Source organism: Ciconia boyciana, chromosome 9 (assembly GCF_034638445.1).
Source record: "Ciconia boyciana chromosome 9, ASM3463844v1, whole genome shotgun sequence".
NCBI classification, from domain to species: domain Eukaryota; kingdom Metazoa; phylum Chordata; class Aves; order Ciconiiformes; family Ciconiidae; genus Ciconia; species Ciconia boyciana.
Window position 1 is genome coordinate 8,106,767 of NC_132942.1, and position 23,234 is coordinate 8,130,000.

Here is a 23,234-nt window from a genome sequence, read left to right on the forward strand (position 1 = left end):
GCCTTCCCCAATGAACCTTCTTCCAGTTCATGTGATTTAATCTTTCTGCAGGCTTTGGAGCTGAACAGGTTCTTCTTTTAGCTTCCTTCCTGAACCATAGTGTAGTTTTCTGAACCAGTTACAGATTCAGAAAGGTTCCAAGGATTCACAGGTCTCCACCCATGAACTTGGGACCTCAAACTTGGGACCATAAAAATACCATTCTAAATTTAGGCTGGGGAGTTCTTTTGAGGGAATTTACAGAAATGCAAACAAGATTTTCTAAAGCCACACATTTGCAATCAATTTTTGTCAGTCATTTATTTTGTTACCATTAGAAAAAAAGGTCATTCTAGCATTATAGGGAAGCTATAAAATTCCAGTGAAGTAGGGAGAAATAATATAGTAGGTGCCCAGTGAAAGGTTATATGGTCTGTGCCAAAGCTTATGGAGCACACTGGTGGCTTTAAGTATTATTGGCCTTTACAAAGGTCAGAGAAGTACCGAGTTTTCCTTCTGGTTCCCATTTCAGTCAATAGTTCTGCTGCCTGAACGTTCAGTAGGACCCAAAGTCCAAAGGGTTCCTAAAGGGACTTTTGGTGGAAACACTTATTCTCTGTATAAATGAACGACTCTTGTGATTACTTTTAGATAATTTTTCTTGGAAAAGCTAGCACAATGTAAGGTAGCTGAAAAACTGCATGAAATGCAGAAAATGTGAATCTGTGATAGAGACACAAGCAGAGACTTATTTTTAAATAAGGTCTGAGAATACCGCCTTCATTTTTGAGAGCTGTATTCCCACAAGTCTTATGACAGCGATTTTGCCTACTGCAGGAGCCCATGATACACATATCTTCTCAACGCCTTGTTCATACAAAGGCATTAAAAAAGAAAAGAAAAAGAATTAAAAGCATAGGAACTAAATAGCTGCAAGCCATGACTGATAGATTTTCTTTGTATGTCCAGTAAGTAATTTCTGTAATAGCTGAGGGATCTTTCTTGTCGTAGGTGTATATCCACCTGAGGCAGGACCAGAGGTGAGCCAGGAATGAGGTTTTTGACACCTCCCGTGTTTTATGTCCAGGGCAGAGGCACTTAGGGTTTGTGAGGCAGAAAAAGGGTTAATGAGCTGTGGCTTGGGATGTGGATCATCATTCCCAAGAGGTCTGCTCTGGATGTTGGTTGGAGATTGGTTGGTTGGTTGGTTGGTTGGTTGGTTGGAAAGCATGTGGACAGGTCAACCACCAAAGCCACCAGAGACTGCAGGACACTGCTGTCGTTCGCCCTCTCCACAGCTCCAGGAGGTACAGTGTGTCTCTGCACTGCTCACACACACCTGGGTTTTACATGCAAGCTCATTGGACCAGGAAAGTTGCTTGTCCCAGTTTAGACTAAGAACATTTTTGGCCAGGCTTGAGTCAAACCAGAGGTACTGCCAGTCACAAGAATGAATTTACAGGCACTACATGCATTTTCTGCATTTACATGCCATGGTGACATCTGAAGTGATGCTCTGACAAAAGCAGATGGCCTTTATTCTTTTTTCCCTGTCCTTCCTTTTTTGGGCTTTGTCTCCCTTGTCTTCCAGGGAAATTTCAGTAGAGATACATGTCTTGTGGGTGAACACAGTAGGCAGAAGTTAATTTCCCGCATGCTGGGATGGCATCAAAGCTCGGAGAACAAGAAGGAGGCACAACTCCATCGGCAAGCGGAGATAACACTGCGCAGCTGAGCACAGCTCCCGCGGGATGGCGGGGGGAGGCCAGGCACCAGCTTGTTGGATATTGGATGGCAATTTGTCCAAGTATTAATGAGCTTGGGATAGCAGGAAATAAGAGCTTGCAGGGCACTTTGATAGTAACAGCTTTTATGAATATATTTTATCATCTGATCATTGATTAGTAGGAGTCCAGGCGGAGCATTCAGAAAGTCTTCCCAGCAGAGGGAATTTCAACTTCATCACTGTCTTGTAACACAGCCCTGTGCATTAGGATCAGGTTATTGCCATTTTCATTCTCGTTGTTGTTCTTGTCATCATTATTCTTATTTAGGAAAGCGAATGTCTTTCTTTGGGGACATTTCAATAGCCAGTTTGTGTTCCAAAGAGGAGCGTGGAGAGGTGAAAAGCTGAGACTTTGCGGAATAACAAATTTTGAAACATCTTTTATAAAAAGTGTTGGGGGAAGATCAGTAGTTTTGATCCAAATAACAGGACTTGCTCTAGCTAAACATGCTTTGAATCACCATTTCAAAGTCTTGTTTTATTTTGCTTTGAAATGGGAAATGAGAATGATTCTGTCATTGTTATTTTAATGTTGTTAATTTGATGATCCTGATAATGAAAATTACAATTTCATTGAAACCAGTATTTTCCCATGGAGCACAAGAGCACTTTCTGATTACAAATATTTGCAAGAAGAGAAAATTTGAAAACTGAAATATGGGAATTATTATAACTCCCAGTACTCTGAGTACAGCTCCTTGAGATGGTTACAAGTGGAGGGGGACATTTGTGTGAAATGTGAAAGCAAGGAGGAAGCAGAAGAGTGAGAATTTCCGTAGGATGTTGTTGTACAGAAAGGTTCTGAGTGCGCTCCGTATTTCACATGTATTTTTCACACGAACCTAGTGCAGGATTTCTGTGACACATCACTTAGAAATGAATGCTTGGTAGAACGACATTGTGGGCAGGTGGGGATCTGCTCTATTCCAATATATTTCCTATATGGTTGCTTCTAAACTTATCGCTACAATCTCTCAGCATCTCCCCAGTAATGTATTAACCAACATAAATAGCTTCTGTTATACATCTGTTCTGTCATTCTCTCCCCAGCAGAAAGGAGCAAGTGCAGGGGTGTATTTTGTTTTTGTAGAGGTTTTGGTTTGTTTATTTCAGTTTTGTTTTGGGAAGGAGTAGGGGAAATTTGTCTGGAGTTTTTTTTTTCCAGAGCATGTTTGATTTAAGTGCATATGCCACTATGTACTTATCATAAAAAAAAGTAAGCTCAAAACCACAGACACATCACTCAGCACAGCGGGTGGTGAGGTTTGCAGCAGGTCCTTGCTCTTGTAAATGTGCATTCCTCAGTCTCAGACCAGTCCCCAGGAAACTTCAGTCACCCACAGAGACAAAAATTTGCTTTTGAAGGAAAGTGGCATCCTTTTTAAGGACAGTCTTACTAGCCAGAACTTTAATCAGGCTTTTAAGCATGCTAGTCATAACCTACCAAGCACTTTAATGATACACTGTGAATTTGATGACCTACGGATGGCCAAGACAGAGCATAGCTGTGGGTTATGTGCTCATAGCCTCTTCCCCAGAGGAGTGAGGCTGCTGGACATGAGGTCAACTGGTGTCCTTGAAGCTCTGAAGCCTTCATGTCTAAGCACAGACTGGAGGAGTGTGACAAAGGCCATGGAGAGTCCCAGCCTTAGCTGGTGGCAGTCTGTGTTGTGTCTTTGGATGCTGCAACATGAGCATGAGCAAGGAATCCATCCCTCCTAAGCTATAAATGGAATGACTCGATTGTAGGTACATAGCTTCAACCAAAGGAGGCTGTGAGCTCTTGGACATTTCCCACTGGAGTGTGTGGTCCCCCTTCTGCACTGACCAGTGGCCTCACTGGATGTGGTTCACTCACTGCCACGTGGACTAATTTGTCCTAGTTGAGGTGAGATGGTCCCTGTCATTGCCCTGAAAGTCTGTGCTTTCAAAGGACTGGCTGACACACAGCAGAACGGGGGAGAAAGCAACATTTTGGAGTTGTGAGTAGTTTCATGTACATAGTAATGGGCAAAAATCAGTGAAGTCTGAAATGGGCCATAAACCATTAGGCTTTGCAAAGTGCCACCTTAACTTCAGAAAACAGTCATGAAATTGCAAAAGCACTCAATAAATGTGAAATACAGACCCAGAAAGGAGATTCTCAGAGTAGGCATCAGAGGTAATAAATATCTCGCAGCCAATAGCAAGAGCCTGCAGCAAGAGAAATGTGAAGTAAATATGACTCACATTGTACCATTTTTCAGAAACATAATTTGATAAATTGTCTTCAGAGCTTAAAATAACCCCAGTGTGTAGCAGCTGTGGAGAGTGGGACCTCAGTAACATCCAGCACATTGCTTCCATTCCTTGCTCAGGATGGACCCGAGGCCTTTGAGAATGAGACCGAGGAGACATCTGGGCTTCCCAACCTCCTCTGCAGCAAAACGAAGTATCTGAATTTTTCACCTGACCCATCATTTTCTACAAAATAAATTATTTGATTGTTGTGAAAAGGATAAAAAAGCAGGGAGCAATATATATATTTTTGTTGTCAGCTTCTCCTAGCTTGATCTTCTATTTTTTGTTATCTCAAAATGTGTTGCTTCATATGGTTTGAGCCCAAAAGAGACTTCCTGTGTATTGGAGACTATTAAATTTAATCCAGTTACTCTTCCTGTGACTCAGAAAACTTATGTTTGACTAAAATTAAATACATTCGGCTAAAATATATCTTCCAGAAAGGCATTTATTCTTCCTGTGAAGATACCATGAGATAGAATATACCATGAGATAGGATATACACAGTTACTCTCAGTTGAGTGACTATAGGAGTCTTGTCCCCACTGGAGTTTGACAGGAGGATAAATATCACACAGTATCACCCAGTAAATGCAGCCATTCTGTGTGCCCTGCCAGAGGAAAATTAAACAGACATCTTCAGAAATAAACCCAGATTCATTGGGGCTTTCTTTATGCTGTGCTGTGGAAACCAAACACGTGTATTTTGGATTCAGATCAAAACATACCATAAGTAGAAGAGAAATGTATAGTCATATCATGACATGATAGGATATCATGTCACGATACCTGATCAACACAGCTTGAAATTGCTCATTATAATCTGCATGATTGAGAACAGAGCTGGAGATGCTCTGGTCAGCCTGCACTGGAAGTGAAATGATGAATGAAGCTTTCATCACAGCCTGGGTCTGGGAGAGAGCCAGACTTGAGAGGGGACATTTTGAGAGCATCAGCAGGGATGCACGAGCAGGAACGGTTTCTGTGCCGGCTGGTCTGTGCAAGGTGCCATAAGGGAGCACCGCTGGGAGGTGGTTAGGCCATACCAGCGTGCCCTAAAGACTGTGGGTGTTTACTGCGTGCAAGGAGACATGGCACAAGATGCAATTCACCCTTCAGCTGGCTTGGGATAAAGAGTTAAATGGGTCATAACTTGCCTGCAGAGTCCAGACCTGGAGCCAGTGCAGGTGCAGTGCCACATGCCAAGTAGTGAACCTCTGGCTGCAGGGGGAACATGCTGCTTAGGGAGGTTTGCTTGCAGAGATGATGAATGAATGCACTCTGAGGTGGGCAGGAAAGATATAAATACTGGCGGCTATCCAGTCAATAGATACGATCTATTATTTATAGGCGTCTTGTGGACATCGTTATTTGTTTTTAGTGACATGGAAACAGTGCACTCTGGCTGATCTATGTAGTATGTAGCTGGGCTTGTATTTCACTGCGCTCCTTTGCAGGCTTTCTGTTGCACTCAATCATAGTGGTTTGTCTGTGGAAGAGCAAGTACGGTATTTATTATGTACCTGTAATTAATGCTGAACACTTTCTTCTGCTATTTTTCCTGTTTATTTACATTTCTTTTTAGATCAATTGAAAAAATCACAGGAGACTTCAGCCACAGAGCTGGTGGAAATAACAGCAAAATTGCTCCACAAGTTGTTGAGGTTTCTTTTCCTAAACTAGCCCCTAGAGATTTTGAAAAATAGCAGCACTTTTAAATTTCATCAAGATGTTCCTAGTACTGAAAGATTTTATCCAGTTTTAGACAAGATCTAAATAAGAAATTGGTTAGGACAAAAATTTTCTTTTTTTTAGTGAGAGGTTCTATTTGAGTTGTTTCAAGGGAATTATTTCTGTTCTGTCCTTTGTTAACTTATATTTTCAGGGTACTTAATTATTTTGCTAAAAATTTAGAATTAGGGAAATGAGAATCAGCTGCACTTAGCAATTAGAAGAATTTTAATTCCTTCCTGAAATGAAAGCTGAGCCTCAGTGTTTATTTGGCAACTCTTCTTGATTTCAGTAGGTGTCTTCTCTGACGCTGCAAGCATCTGCCTGTCTTTTTGGCCTGATGCACAGTTCTGGTGCTGTTCTTGCAGTACCCATTATAACCTTAAACCTTAGCTTGTCCTGGAGAGTCACTGGAAAGCTATCCCAAGGCTCAAGTCCCACAAGCAATGAGAAAATATTTGTGCTTTTTTTTTTTTTCCCCTCGCACTGTTTGCACAGGAAGGTCTGGGGGCGATGGAGTGGAGCTCGTTGGCAGGGCTTGCTAAAGCCTTTCTGGGGGCATGGGATACAGTGTGCTTGCTCCTACAGACCAAGTTGCTGACTGCCAGTTGGATTCAGTGTGCAGTCTTGAGGCAAAGGGTATATTTTTGCAATGAAGGAAGCAGCAGTTTGTCTTTTCCTTGGGGAGCACACACAACCAGCAGCTCATGTTGGGGCTGCCCTGGGGGACAAGGCAGCCAAGCCAGCCTGGGAGCAAGGTTGGTTCAGCATCCCTGCTACTCCTGCTCCAATGTGGGGTGAATCTGGGAGGCTTGGAGGCTTGTCCATGGGGACAAAGCTCATGACCATTTATTTTTGGCAGTTTGCTTGAACTGGTGAGCTGAGGTTGGTCTTTAAGAATAAAAGTGAAAAATTAGGATCTGAACTTCTGGAAAAGTCTTCTTTCCTTTTAAAAGTGTACCAAATGATTTTGCAATTATGTCTACCTGGCAGAGTTAATTATGCCCAGGGAGAGGAAATTCAGGTCACAGGGTAACAGCAGTACTTGCAAATCACCAGGAACTGATGACCACACTTATTTCTGAAATGCACTTAACCAGGGAAAGTGACTCACCAGAGGAGCAGCTTGACAAATTGCACAATATCTAACTAAACAGTCCCCTTTGGAGCTTGTGCACTTCCATGGCAACCAAAACGTGGCAGTCAGGAGAAAATGGAAATTCTTTTAAAATAGTCATCCTTGCTATTCTCTTTTTCATTTGGAAGAATGCTGAAGGATACTGAGGACTCAGAGGAAGGAATAACTAAGAGAATATTGTTGGGAAAATGTAATTTCATCTGTAAAGGAAAAATGAATCTTTAGGATTTCCACATTCTGCTATCTGAAAATTTCTAAATGCTGCAGAGGTAACGAATGTTTCCTCCACTGATCTGTAGGCCACTTCCTCAGGATGGTTTCTCCGTCACATCTATCTAGTATTCTTCCACAGCTCTGACTTCAGGCCTTTACCGTTGAGGGTGCTGGGGGACAGCAAGAAATTTGCTGAAAGTCCCCCTATTGAGTGACAGATTTACTAATCATTCTACCAGCTGTGTTTAAAACAAGAAATCAAACACTTGATCCAAAAGCAGATTTATTAAGCTAAAATATATTTGCCATCTCTTTCTTCAGGACTAAATAAATGCTTCTCATATTTTTGTTTGAAAACAAAGTTAAAAATAGCAGGGGGAAAAGTGTATTGCCTAGTTTTTTAATCTATTGGGAAGTTTTATTAGGACATCTGTGATGTGGAAATGGCATGTGTTGCTTGTGTTTCTAGTGCTGTGCACTGGCTCAGGATCATGAGTCGCGCTTAGTTTTATAGGGTTGCCTCTGAAATTTATAGCCTTCTCCGTGACTCCAGCAGGAAACCCTCTGAGGCTCCAGGGATCCCCTGTTACACTGTACTCTGACTTGCCAATTTTCAGTCAGTAAGAGAAACATACTTTCTCTTTTGATTTTCTTCCCTCGTGATGACCTGTTATCCCCAAGCAGTCGGCTCAGCTGGGGTCTGACATTCTCCGAGCTGCAGTCAGGACTGTGCATGGTTGTGTCTTCCTAATAGCTAGGTCTATTGCCAAGTGTTTTTGTCAAAGAATAAGGGTTGTGAGGAGCTGAATGACCTCCATCTCCCTGAAGTGGTGTCCTCTGCAAGGCTGCCTGTCACACACTGCTTTAATGTTGGCACTCCAGGAAAATATTGTAGCTAAGATGGGAAACCTTGAGCAAGTTTTCACAGGGAAGCCCTGCTTAAATAACTCTTCCATATGCTGTACATCACTTTTATCAGCACTAAAATATCATGCGCTCACTGGCTGGATACACAGTTGAATGAGCATTGAACTCCTCAATTCAAATTGTTCTGGCTCAAAACACACAGAGCATCCACAGCTGTTCTTTGCAGGTTTAATCCCCAGAGCTGGCCAAAACCTCATGGTCTTCCACTGGGAGACTCAGACTACTTATCTTATTCCACTGGAGTTTGGGATTTATTGTACCTATTCTGCTTTTGTCCCAGATTTCATCCCAACTACTTGTCCTGGTAACTGGGGAAGCACCATACCCGCTTTTCACAAGAAGTTCAGGAATGTATACATACAGCGAGCAATGTCCATTGTAACATCCCAAAACGGTGAGCAGGCAAAGACAAATTTGCTGAAGTATGACAGAGGTGCTAGGTTGTTCATTGTGAAAGGCTTGATGAAGCTGAGTAATTGGGAAAAGCAAAATGTGGGTCACGCTAAGAAACAGGGGCAAAAACCTTGCTGTGCTTGGACAGGGTCTGGAGTTGGAGGAGGCAGAGCATGGAGTCACCTCTGAAGTCCTCCATGATGGTGTCCTGGTCTCCCTTCCATTTTCACTTGGATCAAAGGAGCCAAGTGATAGCTAGGGGCCACCTGATTCATATCATCAAATGGTAGGAAAGGGCATACAGCTCGTGTACACACCTCTTTCTTTAAGCAGTAGCATACTTTATGGCATTCCATCTATTTAATAAAATCATCCAGTAATTCTGATTAATGCCTACCCAGAAGAGTTGCTGCTTACCCTTAGATCCAAAGGCTAAGCAGCAATAATCCAATCATGGTAATCATAACTTACTACTTTGATCTTCAGATAAAAGAGCCTATAGAAGTGCAAAAGTGTTACATCACAGTTACTTGGACAACTTCAAAGCATGCTATATACACTAATGAATTTTCCCAACACAGTCTGATGAGAAGTAATAGGAGGCAAATGTGTGAACAGAGTAGTAGAAAGGAAGAGGGGAGAAGATGAGTCCTCATATGGTGAAAAGGAAAAGCAGTAAAAATAAGTACCTGTACACTGTGGATAGGTGCAAGATGTGAAGAGGCATCCACGAGGGCCCAGCTGCAGGAGTCAAGCACACAGGATACTTTCCCATAGGAGGAATTTTATCTTCTCTCTCATTTCTTGAAGCTCTCAATAAGAAGCAAGATCTCAGGCTGCAGAGTGGCAAACAGAGGGAGGGGGCAGCTTTTCATCTCAGCAGTGCTTCCAAAGCCTTCAAAAATTAAAAAAATCACCAAATGGATCTTAGCAGGTGAAACAGGGGCAGAAGAAACACCAAACATGTTTTCTCTTCACAGTTTGCGAGTTTTAATGTTAAAAGACAGGCATTCCTGTGCACATAAACGTCTTGTAAAAAACACTGGCTGGGGAGACCAGATTTATTTCTCACCACTTCTACAAGGGATACAGTATGCCCTTGTAGAAAAAAGAAAGACTCAAAAGTGAAAATAGAGAAAATGTAACTTGTACAGTCTTGGTGAGGGGTCACATTTTAAATTAGCAATGAGAGAGAAAAGGAAGGGAATATTTGGGAATATTGCTCAGAGTGAAAATCTTCCAGTGCAGAAAATACTCTCCTCCCAGAAAAGGCCTTTCTCTCATTAGATTGGGAAATCTGACAAAAGACAGACAAAAAAACAGAGCAAAAAGAACTAAGGCAAGGCACTCTGGAAGAAATCTGAACTAGGTTTTTGTAACATTGCCCAGAAGTCTCAGAAATGGAGCTCTAAAGTGTGAGCACATGTAGATGGCTAAAGAGGATCTTGGAAAAATGAAGAAGTGGTAGCATATAATCCAAAATATATTAAATCTTTGGAAAAGCTTTTCATCAAGCAGACTTTGAAGAAGAGACTGAGCAAGAGCATATGAAATCTAGCAACACAGCAAAGGACGTTAGCACAATAGGCCGTTGTTTAAAAAGAAGGATGAGTGCTGTTAAATTCAGGGCCACCTGAGGTTGAGGAAGTTCCTGAGTAATGAATCTCCTGGGGCGCTCCAGTGAGTGCTTCTGACAAAATTTTATGCTTGTCGCCTTGTGAATTTTTCTCAGCAAAGCGAACAAATGTCACCAAAGTGAGAAAAATACGTGAAGAGCCTTTTTTATAGTGAAATTTTTTGCTCCAAGGCATGACGAGAACCATTTTTTTTTCCTTGTAGCAAAAACTGGTAAAACCGCAGAAGAGGGATGACTTTGCCTTTCACCAGAGCTGCCAAGCAGCCCAAAGTTGACCACATGTTTCTCAGCAAACCTCTATCTAAACACTCATCCCTTACATGCTTTAAGTTGGTCAGCCCTGAATTGGTCAGGCAGTTGGACTAGATGATCGTTGTAGGTCCCTTCCAACTGAAAATAGTCTAGTTTAGTCTAAACAACCCTGGTTTGCAACATGGAGAGACACACTGCACCTGTACTTAAGAGGATGACAGCGTATTTCTTTGGGTCTGTCTGTTCTGCCTTTCAGCCACACTCTTATTTTTTCTTAGGGTTCCACCTCATCCTTCTATCCTAGTCCTTTCTTTACGCCTTTTTTATTTTTTTTTTAGCCCTCTGGAAGAGTTAGGTGTATTATCCTACACTTTTAGGGATACGCATCTCACCTCAGCAGCCCGTTCTGACTTCTCAGGGATGGTGGCTCCCTCAGTGAAGGACATACCTCAGTTCTGCAGTTCTGCTCTGTAGGAATGTTTTTATACTATGGATGGTACATGGGTGCCTCTGAAGTTGAGGGGGGCTGGTTGCCCCTGTCAGCCTATGCTTGCTTGGCATTTAGTGCTTCCAACACCATACCTTGTTAGTTGAGCAGGTGAGTTGCGTTCGTTGCCTGTCAGCAGGCTGCATTTCGTGGCCATTGAGGACCACAGGAGGGCACAACCTGCAGACTGCTATTGAGTCTATAAATTACCCCCTGCGTAACTGGGCCCATTTGATGCTGCCTCTGCCTGCTGGGACTGAGTGTCTCAGGAAGGGGAAGTGAGAAAAGCAGAAGCTCAGAGGTAAATTCCACCTGGTGACCAACGCTTTAGGTCACCCACCCAGGTGAAATTCATAAATGTGATTCATCCTCTTCTCCCACAGCTGGGAACTGAATTAGGGAGATGAAGTAAGCTACTCTGGATCCCATAAAGTGGCAGGGCTTCTCAAAGAACAAAAAAAAAGAGCTTCTGGGTGCTAGTCCTCTGATTAGGCCGTTAGGTACCTCTTGCCTGTCAAAATGCTAAGTGAATGTCTTGAAAACAACACGTAGCTGCTCCATGTAGTCATGCTTATACTTAGCACTGCAGCAATCCAAGCTCCAATGACTGGAGAACCACAAGTGGCATGATGCATTTCTGACTAAGCAGGAAAACTCATTTTAGAAAGAGGTTTTGCCCATTAAAGGGAAATTGAAGAAAAAAGTGCCAACATATTCTGCAAAAGAAGAGATGAAATGGTGGGAGAGGGACCATGTACTACTGTCCAAGGCCATTAGCTTCAGCAGAAAGAAACAGTAAATAAACTATGACTTATAATTAAAGTCTCACAGATGTACATCCCCCAGTTGAATCTGGGAGACTCTGCATATTTGCAGACAATATATTCAGTTGTTACAATATTTACACAGCAAGTGACCCCAAGGCCCCTTTGTAAAAGGACTTCTGCTAGGATTCTGCAATCCATATTGCCTCCTTCCAGCATGTTGGCTTTGAGGGTCAGATGAGCTGACATGGTTTGCCTGAAAAGATGAGAAAGCAGACCTCCAGCCCATATACAAAAATTAAGAAGCTCTCAAATTTTTTCCTTCTTTTTTTTTGAAACAAAAATTAGGAAGAACAAAGCAGGAGAGAGACAGCATGAGACTCCAAGTACCTGTGCACCCTCAGCTTTCTTACCCTGTCTCACTGGTTAATGATACCCACAGGGAATCAAAACATGCAGCTGTGACCTCTGTACAAAAGTTGTGAGGGAAGCTGAAGAAGGAATTTGTACCACTGGGAGAGGTAAATGAGAATGTCAATAGAACACATTCTTACTTCTGTGTTTGTAAGGGCTCTCTTGACACTCCGTGTTAAAGCCCAGCACTGCAGTTGGGACTCCGGACTCTTGTACCAGGAAATAGGATTCCATAACAAGTAAATGCAAACTAATCATGGCAAGAAAATTAATAATACAGCATGGACAGAGAAACATGCATTATAATCACTCCAATTTCATGACAAACAGTTGGTAGCTCATTCAAAACTATCCATGGCATAGCAGAGCGTAAGAGGATAAGAGCTTTGCAGCATGTGCATGATGGATGCACCCAGAGCTGTTCCCAGCTCCACAACCCCACGCTGAGTTTGTTCCTCTATCTGTGATTATTCACAGACTTTTCAAGCAAATCTGGGGTTCGTGTCAGGGTCAGAGATAAAATGGTGAGACCAGTCGTGCCAGATGGTCTGTGACACAGAGAAAAAGCAAAGCTCATTTACATTGACAGAGTTTAATGTTGGAACTTTGTGTAAAATAAGAGCAAAACTGGAGCAAAATGTTTGCAACTAATCCACTACCAAGTCAACCTTCAGATAGACCCATGAAATTATCTAGAGTCAGTATCAAATTAACAGAGTAGTGTCAGAGATCAGAGGATCTGTGTGGGTAGAAGACCAAAAGTGGATTTGACCCACAATCAGTAGAATAAGCATATAAGAGCTTTTCTTTCAACAGTTTTGCATAAATTCATTCAGTGACAAATATGTCAGTTGACTAAGTGAGCCTTTATTAGAATTGAATTTAACAGCAAATCTGGGAAATCCTCCCAAAGCAACTATGGCTTTAGAATCCCAGATTTGCACTTCTAATTAAAACACTGTCAGTTTAGGTGTAATTCTCCATAAGAAATGGATTTGGGGAGAGGGAAGGGAGAAGTGGGAGAGAGCTGAGCTGTTGCTTGAACATTTTTCCAATGAGGTTTACTTTGTATATTTTCTGATGATCTTGGTAATGTTTTTCGCAAAAATGTATGAGGCTCTTCTAATAAGATGGCAAAGCAAAGGCAAATTCCTGTCGGCTTTTTCTACCTTCTGCAAGGGATAAGATCAAAGAGCAAATTGTTTGATCAAGGATTGTGTTTTGTTTTAAGAAATAAGAGATTATAGCTGCATGATTTTCTTTTTTCTGTGAAGAATCCATCAATGCTAAGGCTAGAACATAAAAAAAATCACTTCATGGGAACAAAGGGAACTTACAATTCTTTTCTGTTTTCTACTCGCCAAATGCAATTGTTTTTGCAAGGAAAGGTAAAAAAAAAGTCATCTAAGTGAGAAAATCAAAATGATTAATTTCAGCTTGGTCATCTGCAGTTTTTCCATTAGATGGATATAAAATAGCACATTCCAGAATTATCTTTTAAATTATACATGTGGTAGGTAAGGGTTTAATGTATTATAAAAGCTGAAAGAAAATTATTTGTAATGAGAAAGCAGAAACAAAATTGTTTACTGTGTTAAAATTATACCTTTTAGCCTTTCAGAAATGAAACATTAAGTAATGGAAAAATGCAAAGCTTGGATGGACCCAAACTAACCATTTTCGGAACGCTACTTTTAGAGGACATTTGCGACTGTTATCTTTTCATTCTGACTGAGAATATTAAGGTTTCATTTACAATTTCAGAGTTTTCCACGGTGCTGCAATTCTGGTTCCCAGCCAGCTCTAATTTTAAGTAGATTGTGCACCGTGGATAATGAGGGCAGAGTATTTACTATTTACTCCTGCAAGGGTAATGTTGGAAAGGAGTGCCCCATTCCTGCTACTGTTCTGTGGGGGGAAAGCAGGACCCCAAGTCAGGGAGAGGATGGGGCAGGCGATTTTAGCCAGCACAGGCAGGGCTAGAAGAAGAAACAAAGAGATCTTAATTTGGATTGTGTAAGAAGAGTGTAGGTGCAGAAGGAATACTATAGGTTGAAAAATGTACAATTTAGTCTATCTAGCTATTTCATCCCTTTCCACATCCCAGAATTAGCCATTCATTAAAGCCTCTGTTATCCTTGCTTATTTTATTCTGATTTTTTTTAGATCCTGCTATTTGCAAGTATTACTATGATAATGCATGTGAATAAATCCAGAGGTCAAATAGACAAATCCAAATATCCAAACCTTAACATATCTTTAAAGTACTAACCAGTGTGCTCCATCTCACCTTAGCTCTGCAGAGGACTGAGTCACTAACTCGTTTCCACACAGCAGAGAGCTGATTGCCTTCATGTTATGCTTGAACGGGTATGGGGACATGTACATTCTCAGTGCAAGAGGATTTAAACCCCATACTGCCGATTAGTAAAGAGAAATGAAATTTGCTAGGGCTCGAGCTGCAGAACATTTGTTAGTCAAGTGGAAGGTCATTTTCTGTTATCTACTGTGGAGTGAGATTTTGAAAACCTCAAAGTGACTTAAAAGTACAAGGTATATCTACTCCTCCATGGCTGCTTTTACTAGGGCATAAGCATAACTCTAAGTCCCACTGGCTTTCAGCCAGGCTTTTAGCTCCCAAGTATTGAAGTCACTTCTAGAAATGGGACATTATCTCCTAAATTACAAAGGCACTTTTGCAAATGTGTCCCATGATGGTAGCACTGCTGCTCTCCCACTTGTTCTACAGAAGTAACAGAACAAGATCGTAATGGATATTGTCTTTCCAACCACTTGCTTCTGGTAAGCAGTAACATTGGTAAGCAGTAGGCATTGGCTCAAAATCTATATAGGCAATATGGTTACCCAGAGAAACCCAACTTGTACTGTTTAACCTGTGTTCGCTGTTACTGAGCTGTAAGGATGTCACATGGGATCACATCTGCTTGTGCGATGTTTCATCGTGACTATTATTTTATTTTTCACTGTATTGCAGTAGCCTCCAAGAGACTTCATCACTGGCCAGCACTCCCTTGTGTTAGATGCTGCACAACGACAGAGCGAAAGGACGATGCTCTGTAGAGCCTGTAGGCTGAGTGTTTTCTCTGCTGTGTGTTTACAGCAGTTTAGATTCACAGCTTCTAGCTCCAAGTCAATCTAGCAATGAGGGCAAACATTGCCCATTAGCAATGTCTGCAACAAAACATCACACATGTGAAGCCCTAGCCATGCTGGCAGTCATAGAAAGCTGTTTATCTACTCTTCTTTCCTCCACTGTCTATGAGAGCGAGCTCTCAGCTCCTCACAGCATCTCATGTGATGAGGAGAAATTATCAGCACCAGCAGCAGACACAGCCCAAATGAGACTGGTGCATGATACAGATGTGCATCCTGTCCCATCTGGCTCCCATGGGAAAGAAGCTACAGCCCCCTCTCCCTCTTCCCCCAGCCCTCCTTGTTACCTCCCAGCCTCAATACCCCATAGTTACTTTTTCATGCTGTCAGTGCCAGGTGTGGAGCTGGGAAGCATAGGCCATCTGCAGCTGACAGCAGGCAGCCCCCGTGGGATAAGGCAGTAATGAATATCACCAGGATGTAGAGGGTCTAGAGACAGGAATCCGGCTGACTGCTGCTGAAGGGATTGAAACAAGTCGCAGAAATATCCCAGCTTCGTCAGGAAGGAAAGGCTGTATAATTTGCAGCTGGAGATGAATGTGATTATTTGCCATGCAAATAGATTTTGCCAGCTCAAAGTGGCCTTCATCAGCAGAGATTGTTGTATTTGACGTTATCCGGCTACTTTTGTTTAATGCTTCTGTGCCTTTTCTGAGCACTTCCTTCCCTGAGCACACATCATCCAGACTAATTAAAGACAGGTATTTTTTTTCCTCTTCCCATCAATCTCAAGACATGTGAGCTGAATCCATAGCTGCCTCCCTGATCCCTCTCCAAATATGAAACAAAAGGTAAAGTTGTTTGCGCTGGCAGTCCTGAAGGCTGAGTATTCTCTGCAGATGAGAAGCACAATGGTCACATTTATCTCACCTAACTTTAGCTACTTAAAAATTAGCTGTTTAGTCCAACTTAGTCATCCCATTTCCTTCAAAATTCAATAGAGAGGTCTGCAGAGGGACCTCCTCCCAACATGCGATAGGTAGGGTGAATCATCCCTGGAGGTCCCTGTTCATCTCCAGAGCTTGTTCGGTGAGTATGTCTCTCTGAGGGAGAGTTAAAGATAGGGTAGAAGAACAGTGCCTATCTGCCTGCCTTTCCCACAGCACCCAGCACTCCCACAACAAACCTCTGATCCCCCTCCCTGGCTGGCAGTGATGGGGAAGCATAAAAAGAGAGTAATTTGGGATGAGGGACCGTCGGTCTCTTTAGCCATGTTGCTGCAGTTGCTAACGAAGGAAGAGGTTTGCGTGAGACACTGCAGGGCAGGGTGACCAGCATATAGCTTACAGTTGGAAACCATGCCTGAAAAAATCTTCTTTGTCGTACCTTTCTTGCTTTTTAAGATGTGCATGATTAAGAAAAGAATTTGTGAACTCCCTACAGTATCACCTTGGAGACAGATCCTTCTCGTCTTGAAACCTTGAAAGGTGGATCCTTCAAAGTCATTCATGGAGCTTGGGTTTGTGGTGAGATGGACTTTGCTGCCTGGTTTCAGAAAAGCCCATGGAAGAAGAAACCAGAGGGGAGGGCAAAGGCTCTGCTCCAAAATGAGGCCTCTTTGCAGAGGAAAGCCCAACCCATCTCTAACTGTAGAAATCCTTTCAGTTGCATCTGTAAAATACACCGCTTGTCCTTGCTGTCGCTGTAATTCCTTGCAGTCATGTTTCCTGCAGTTTCTCTCTGCCACAGGTGAAAGCTGCTGTGATCATTCTCCAGGAGTTCAGGGCTGACAACACATGTGGTGGGATGGGTCTTATTTCCACATATTAAAACGCATGCTTTCCGCTCTGCCCCATGTGCTGCGTGTGTGGGAGCTCAGTCGCTGTGCCTGCTTTCTGCTGGGAAGTGATCTCAAAGAGTTTTGACTAAGGAGATTTCAGGGTGGGTTGATCTAAATGGGGAGATGATGTGATGTCTGCGGGAGCAGCTCCCCTCACATCATCAGCATTTGAAACCAGACTGGGCAAACTGGAAGGGTGTAACCTAGGTAAGTCATGCAGCTGGTGGGCTACGTGGGTTTAGTCTCTTTCCAGCTCTAATTTCGGTGATTAGCAGAGTGTGTTTTTTCCCTCAGTGGAGTGATGGAGTGTGCAGGTTGGTTTGTCAAGTCATATTAAACCACAGTAAACCATAGCAGCTGGACCCAAGGCTTCACACAGGCACGGCATGGCACACATTATCATGAGCTGGTCCAGTGTCCTTAGCTGGACTGGGATATCTGTGTTACCATCTGATAAACCATATTTCTGTGGAGTGACTCAGGTTAGCAGAAAGGCAACGCTGAGACATGGTCCCCCACGGAGAAATAAACAGTGTTTCTCACGGGCAGGTCCTCCCTAGTCAGACTGTCTGGCTTTATAAAATAGCACTGTAAGTTACCTTCTGTCTGGGACAGTGCTCTGCATCTAGAGAAGGAGCATATAAATAATTTAGACAGAATGCATGAATACTGACATGACTCTAAAATTATCTTCCACTCTTAAAAATTATTTGAAAAGATTTTAATATAAATTAATGCCTGCTTGACTTATTTGCCTCTATAGCTATCCAATAGTTACAGATAATTGGCTATTTGATTGCAGTGAGTGCAAAATACCTAGATTTTAAGGCGTTATTATGAACATCTTGTCTAGCCATCTGCTGAATACAAAACAGAGAATGTCAGTAGGCAAATTATTCATTAAAGCTGTAGCTCTTCTCTGAGCTTCAATATGTCTTATAGAAAAACACAGAATTTTGATTTTTAAACTTCAGGTGATGGAGGAGCTGGCCTTGTGATCCCAGCTGGTCTGTATATCTGGTCTGGCTCCATGCTGGTGCTCCTTCCCGCTGCGCGTACGTGCCACAACACAGACCTCGCCGGGGCTGCTGTTTGGATGGGCATTGCCCTGTCCAGCTAAACCTTCCTCGTAGTTGTCTCCATGTCTGATTGTTAATATTATTATATACTCTGAAAGAAATTGAAAATCAAAGCAAATTCAATCAGTTTATTGCTGATTTTTTTTCACTATGAATTTTTGATCCCCCCTCTAATTACATTGACACCTTGAAAGGTAGATTGAGAACTGAGACAGACCTTTGTTTTCCCTCATAGTGGCTGAAGAACATGACTTTGGGTAAATGCCCAGGTAAATGATGGGCCTGCAAGAGCAAGCTGCACCTTTTGGACCTTCACACCTCTCCTGTCTGACTCTCCTCTCTGTGTCCAGGTCTCTCTCCGGTCGCATAGTTGGTGGCGTCTGGTGGTTCTTCACCTTGATCATCATATCCTCCTACACAGCTAACCTGGCTGCTTTCCTCACCGTGGAAAGGATGGTTTCTCCCATCGAGAGTGCAGAGGACTTGGCCAAGCAGACAGAAATCGCCTATGGGACCCTGGAAGCTGGCTCCACTAAAGAATTTTTCAGGGTAAAAAGGAAACTTTAGTGCAAACATTTTGATTAGCCCTTTGTTTGACAAGTCCTCCAAGCCCCTCCTCTCTCATCTTCAGCGCAGGTCTGTTTTTTTCCTCTTGCTTCCCCTTACCATGTTAGGACCTCCTGAGCTTGTCCTTTGAACAGCAAAAATCCAGTTTTCCCTGTGCTGCTCAGAAGGCTGTCTGTGTCTCCAGTACATGTGATATTCTGCAATTGTAAACACAAATATGGAATATCCGTGTGCTTCCCCACATTACTGAGGAGCTACTCTGAGCAGCTCCAAAAGAAACCATCTCCTGATTTCCAGCTTGGTTTGCCCTTGGTTTGATCTGCAAAATCACTTGCCATACACAAATACATGGCAGAAATTGGGGGTTGATCCGGGCCCTGATGCAGAAGTGGCAGGAGGTTCATTAGCATCCCATTACCCCTTTTGCCTTCCTTGGCCCATCTGATATGTGGGTATGTGTTCGGTCCCAGCTGGAAATCTCAGCTGGCACCCAAACCTCTATTAATGCTTCTGTTGGGTTTCTGCTGTCCTACACAGCGATCCAAAATAGCAGTGTTTGAGAAGATGTGGACATACATGAAGTCAGCCGAACCCTCCGTTTTTGTGAGGACAACGGAAGAGGGGATGATCCGCGTGAGGAAGTCGAAAGGGAAGTATGCCTACCTCTTGGAGTCCACGATGAACGAGTACATCGAGCAGCGGAAGCCCTGTGACACCATGAAGGTGGGAGGTAACTTGGACTCCAAAGGCTATGGCATTGCAACGCCAAAGGGGTCTGCACTGAGGTAAGTAGCTTGGATTTGCTTTCTTTTGCCAAACCACCCAGCAAATCAATGTATGCACACAGTTCAATCTCCATTGCCATGTTAATCACAAAAGCTTGGGGCGTGGAGGTGGGGGGAAAGGGATATGAAAACTCAGTGTGATGTGCAGGGAAGTAAAATGCCCAGCCCCCATTGAGCAGCAATGGGAGCATCTAATTATTCAAGCCCTGCATTTGGAAACTGGATCCTGGCTGATCTACTTGCTATGAATGTGTCTGCTGTATTAGGTGATGGCAGGGGGGCTGCTGTGGTGTAACCATTGGTTTCACAGAGCATTATCCGGAAGGGACGCTCATCCTGTGCCATGTGAACTGCACAGCTTTGCAGAGTATGGTATTACTCTGGCTTGGATCCATGCTTGCAGAGGGAGTTCTCATGGGGAAAGTATTTTGGTGTTTCATAAAATGAAACGCTATTTGGGAGAGGTGGGAAGCCAGTTTTGAAAAAGCCCTGCAAAAGGTGTGCATTTTCATTCACTGAGTCAATTCAGATCCTGGCAAGTGCCAAATTTATGGCAAATCCAAAGGGGCACAAACCCTGCATTTCTGAGCCCAGACCTGCAGCTGTCACACGCCTTTGCTTAGTGTCATATGAAATATCTCCAGAGACCTTCCCTTAAAAAGTACAGACCCAGATCTGAGTTAGTAGCAGAGCTTGGGTCCTGCACACAGCCATATTCCTGGACATGAGCTGGCCCCCTGCAAAGTGCATCATGCAGACTGACCTGCTCAGAGCAGCATTACCACAATCTGCAAATTGGATGGTGATCAGAGTCACGCCAGAGGTGTGGTTCCATTTGGCAGCAGCCATGCAAGTTCCTCACGTTACAATCATGAGGAATATAAGTTGTAAGGTTTTAGTGGCCTAAGTCCTCAGAATCCATGGTCCTACTCATCGAGTTATTTATTAAACATATTTTGATCAAAATATTTTGACCAAAACCATATGTGTGTCCTTATACTTGCTTGCTAACATAACCTAATGCAGAGACATCTAATCCATGGTCTCTGGATTACTAGAAACCAGCCGAGCATTTGCTGATGCATTTGTCTGGTCACACAGCTCCCAAGCCAAAGCCAGCCCAAAGAATCAAAGATGTATCAACTGGTAGTGGATGAGGCCCAAGGATTTTGATTACTACATTTATTAAGTCATCTCAAATTGGATTCAGCAATTCCCGTATCGGTAATTGCTGGAGGTATCTTTAGAGAAGCTCATGAATGCAGTGCAGATGGTCCAGAAGGCAATTCTTGCATCCAGTGTGGTTCAGGCTCTGAAATGACTTGGGGCCCTCCAAATGACGGGGGATATATTCTCACAGCTTTGAGATGTTTTCCGTTGCACTCTCTCCAGTGTTTGTTTTCTGTCTTGCAAATATGGAAATTAGGATACAGGGCTGATTCTATTTATTTATTTATTTAAACATCAATCTTGTATCCTAATTTTGATATTATAAAAACAAATAAACAGGAACATCCTACCTGTCTTGTAATTGTTGGCATGTGAAGGAGCCATTTATCATACTTCTAAGAAAAATAAACAACAAAAAATAAAATTGCATCAATCATTTTAATTTTGCAGCTCCAAACATCCCTCTGCTAGGCATGATTCCAAAAATTCCTAACATTTATTTCTGTTTCCTTTTTTTCATCCCGGCTGCATGTAGAACAAATTTCTTATGGGCCTAATGGCAAAGGAGGAATGCTTGATTTTCCATCCGATGGTGTTTCTTTGGAACAGTTGTTGTCAGTTTTTGTCCCATTATGTTTGTTTTGTTCCTGTTGTTTTAATTGTTTTAATCTTAGTAGTTCCCTACAGTCATCATGTAGTGTCTGTTTTCCCCTTGGGGTCCTGCATGTGAGAGGTTGCCCTGAGCAAGGTGACATACATGAGGCACCTGTATAGCACGGTCAGCCTGTCTCTTACTCAGTTTTCATCTTCACTCACTTCCATCCACAGAGTAAAAGCTCTGAGCCAGGTTTGGAGGTACACGTGAGCCAGGCCTATCTTAGATCAGGTGTGTTTTAGAACCTGGGCTCCATTTTGATTTTTGCTGCGACCTGTCCCTTTTGTAGCTAGATCGGTTTTCCTGCATTTAGGACTGATTAGGAAAGGATCCTAGAGAGATGCTAAGTGAGAGTTCACCATTGTTTTTCTTGCTTCTACATGGGAACACAATGCCAGGATATTGCCACAGATGAATGAAAACGAGGTTGAAAATCCAGAAATAATTCTACGTGTTGTAGCAGGTACAAACATCCCTCCTAGGCCATCAGTTAGGTCTCTTGTTCTGCTAAAAGAGCTTGCTTCTTCCTCCTAGGTGAATCTGGCTTTGAATATCTTTTGGCCTCCAGATGTTAAAATTCAGGTGCATTTAGGCATGGCTGAGAAGGCCAATGATGGGAGAGCAGAAATTAACCTTTCAACACCAGCTGGTTCAAGGTGTGATCCTGTCTGACATGAGATAGGCATGCAGCTGCAAACCCCATCCATTTACTTGGCAGGAGCTCTTCTCCACTGTTGGACAAGTGATCAAAAAGAGGACAAAAATCCAAATTATCCAAAACTGAGGAAAGAAAACCCAAGAAATCCCATGTGAGTCTGGACTCAAGGAATAGAGAGGTTTTTGAGATGGACATCTTGGAGGGCAAGTTCTTCAGAGCAGCCAGCCTGACAGCAAAGTTCCCTAAAATACAAGTTGGTTTTCCTAGGGTCTGTGAATAAACCCAAAATGTTCCCTGGTAAAAACCTACCTCCTTTCAGGACCCCAGACCTCTCAGTCTTTCATTAAAATACTCTCAAGATGAAGTACAGCTTGTTCTGTTTACTCCCCATGAGCTGAAGAGAGACACAATTAACTGAAATGAAGCTTCCTAGGAAAGATAACACATAACGCTTAGCACATGGCCTCAAAAATCATATGGCTGATACTGCGCTCAGGGAAACTGCAATGCATTTACTTTGTTAACACCTTGTACCCACATAGAAGCTGCAATGTATTTTGGCTCATTAGTTAACTAATCTTTTGCAGATGGTTCAGACATCAGAGTGCTAATTAACCTGTATTCTGTTTTAGAAGACAGAAATAATTATGATTTACTTAGTGTCAAATTCTTTCTGGAGCTACACTCACATGCTTCCATTGGCTTTAAAGGCAACCAAAGTTAGACTCTGACCACAATACTGTTACAGTAAAAAAGGGAAACTACTCAGCCATATTCAAATCTACACCTTTGCCTTCTCTTGGACTGGTAGCAAGTTCTATTGCATCTGGATTTTGCTTTTTGAAGACTGGATTCTGCCTGAAGGAGGTTCCCAGTCCTTGTGAAGGCTTCAGTGCTTGGACAGGATCCCAACAGGCAGAGCCATCATGGGCTCGTGGAGGTCAATGCATCCCTCTTGCTCACAGCCAGGCTTTTTTAGAATGGCAATGTAAGGAAACAGCCCCCTTGGTGAGGATTTCTTGGTGTGGTACACAGTGCTATGTGCACAAATTCTGAGATGGGAGCTGCAAGGTCCTTGGCCTTTTACAGGAACTGTTTTATTGATATACAAGGTCTGCTGGTGGACTGTTCAGCCTTCCATCTCTTCCATGCTTTTTAAAGCCCTCTCACATTTGTGTGTCACTGTGCTTAGCTTTTTTCCTCTTTTTCATGCAATGTCTACACCAGCATTGCACCTGATACCCAGCATCCAGAAACAAACTGTGCCCATGTGCAGAGCCTATAAAACTCACTGCTGCACATCCTGAGTCAAGCTGCTCCCTCAGATGTTAACCACTGAAAACAGTGAGAAGTGTGTGAACACATC

General features: G+C 42.8%; 1 protein-coding gene across 4 annotated transcripts in view; it reads left to right on the forward strand.

The window, feature by feature from the left end:
* GRIA1 (glutamate ionotropic receptor AMPA type subunit 1) overlaps positions 1-23,234 on the forward strand; it is a 131,333-nt gene that overhangs the window by 95,970 nt on the left and 12,129 nt on the right. For all 4 annotated transcript variants that reach the window (XM_072872127.1, XM_072872128.1, XM_072872129.1 and 1 more), the window contains 2 exons: positions 18,384-18,582; positions 19,138-19,385. In XM_072872127.1, coding sequence (XP_072728228.1) covers positions 18,384-18,582; positions 19,138-19,385 — 447 coding nt within the window. The remainder of the gene's footprint in view (positions 1-18,383; positions 18,583-19,137; positions 19,386-23,234) is intronic.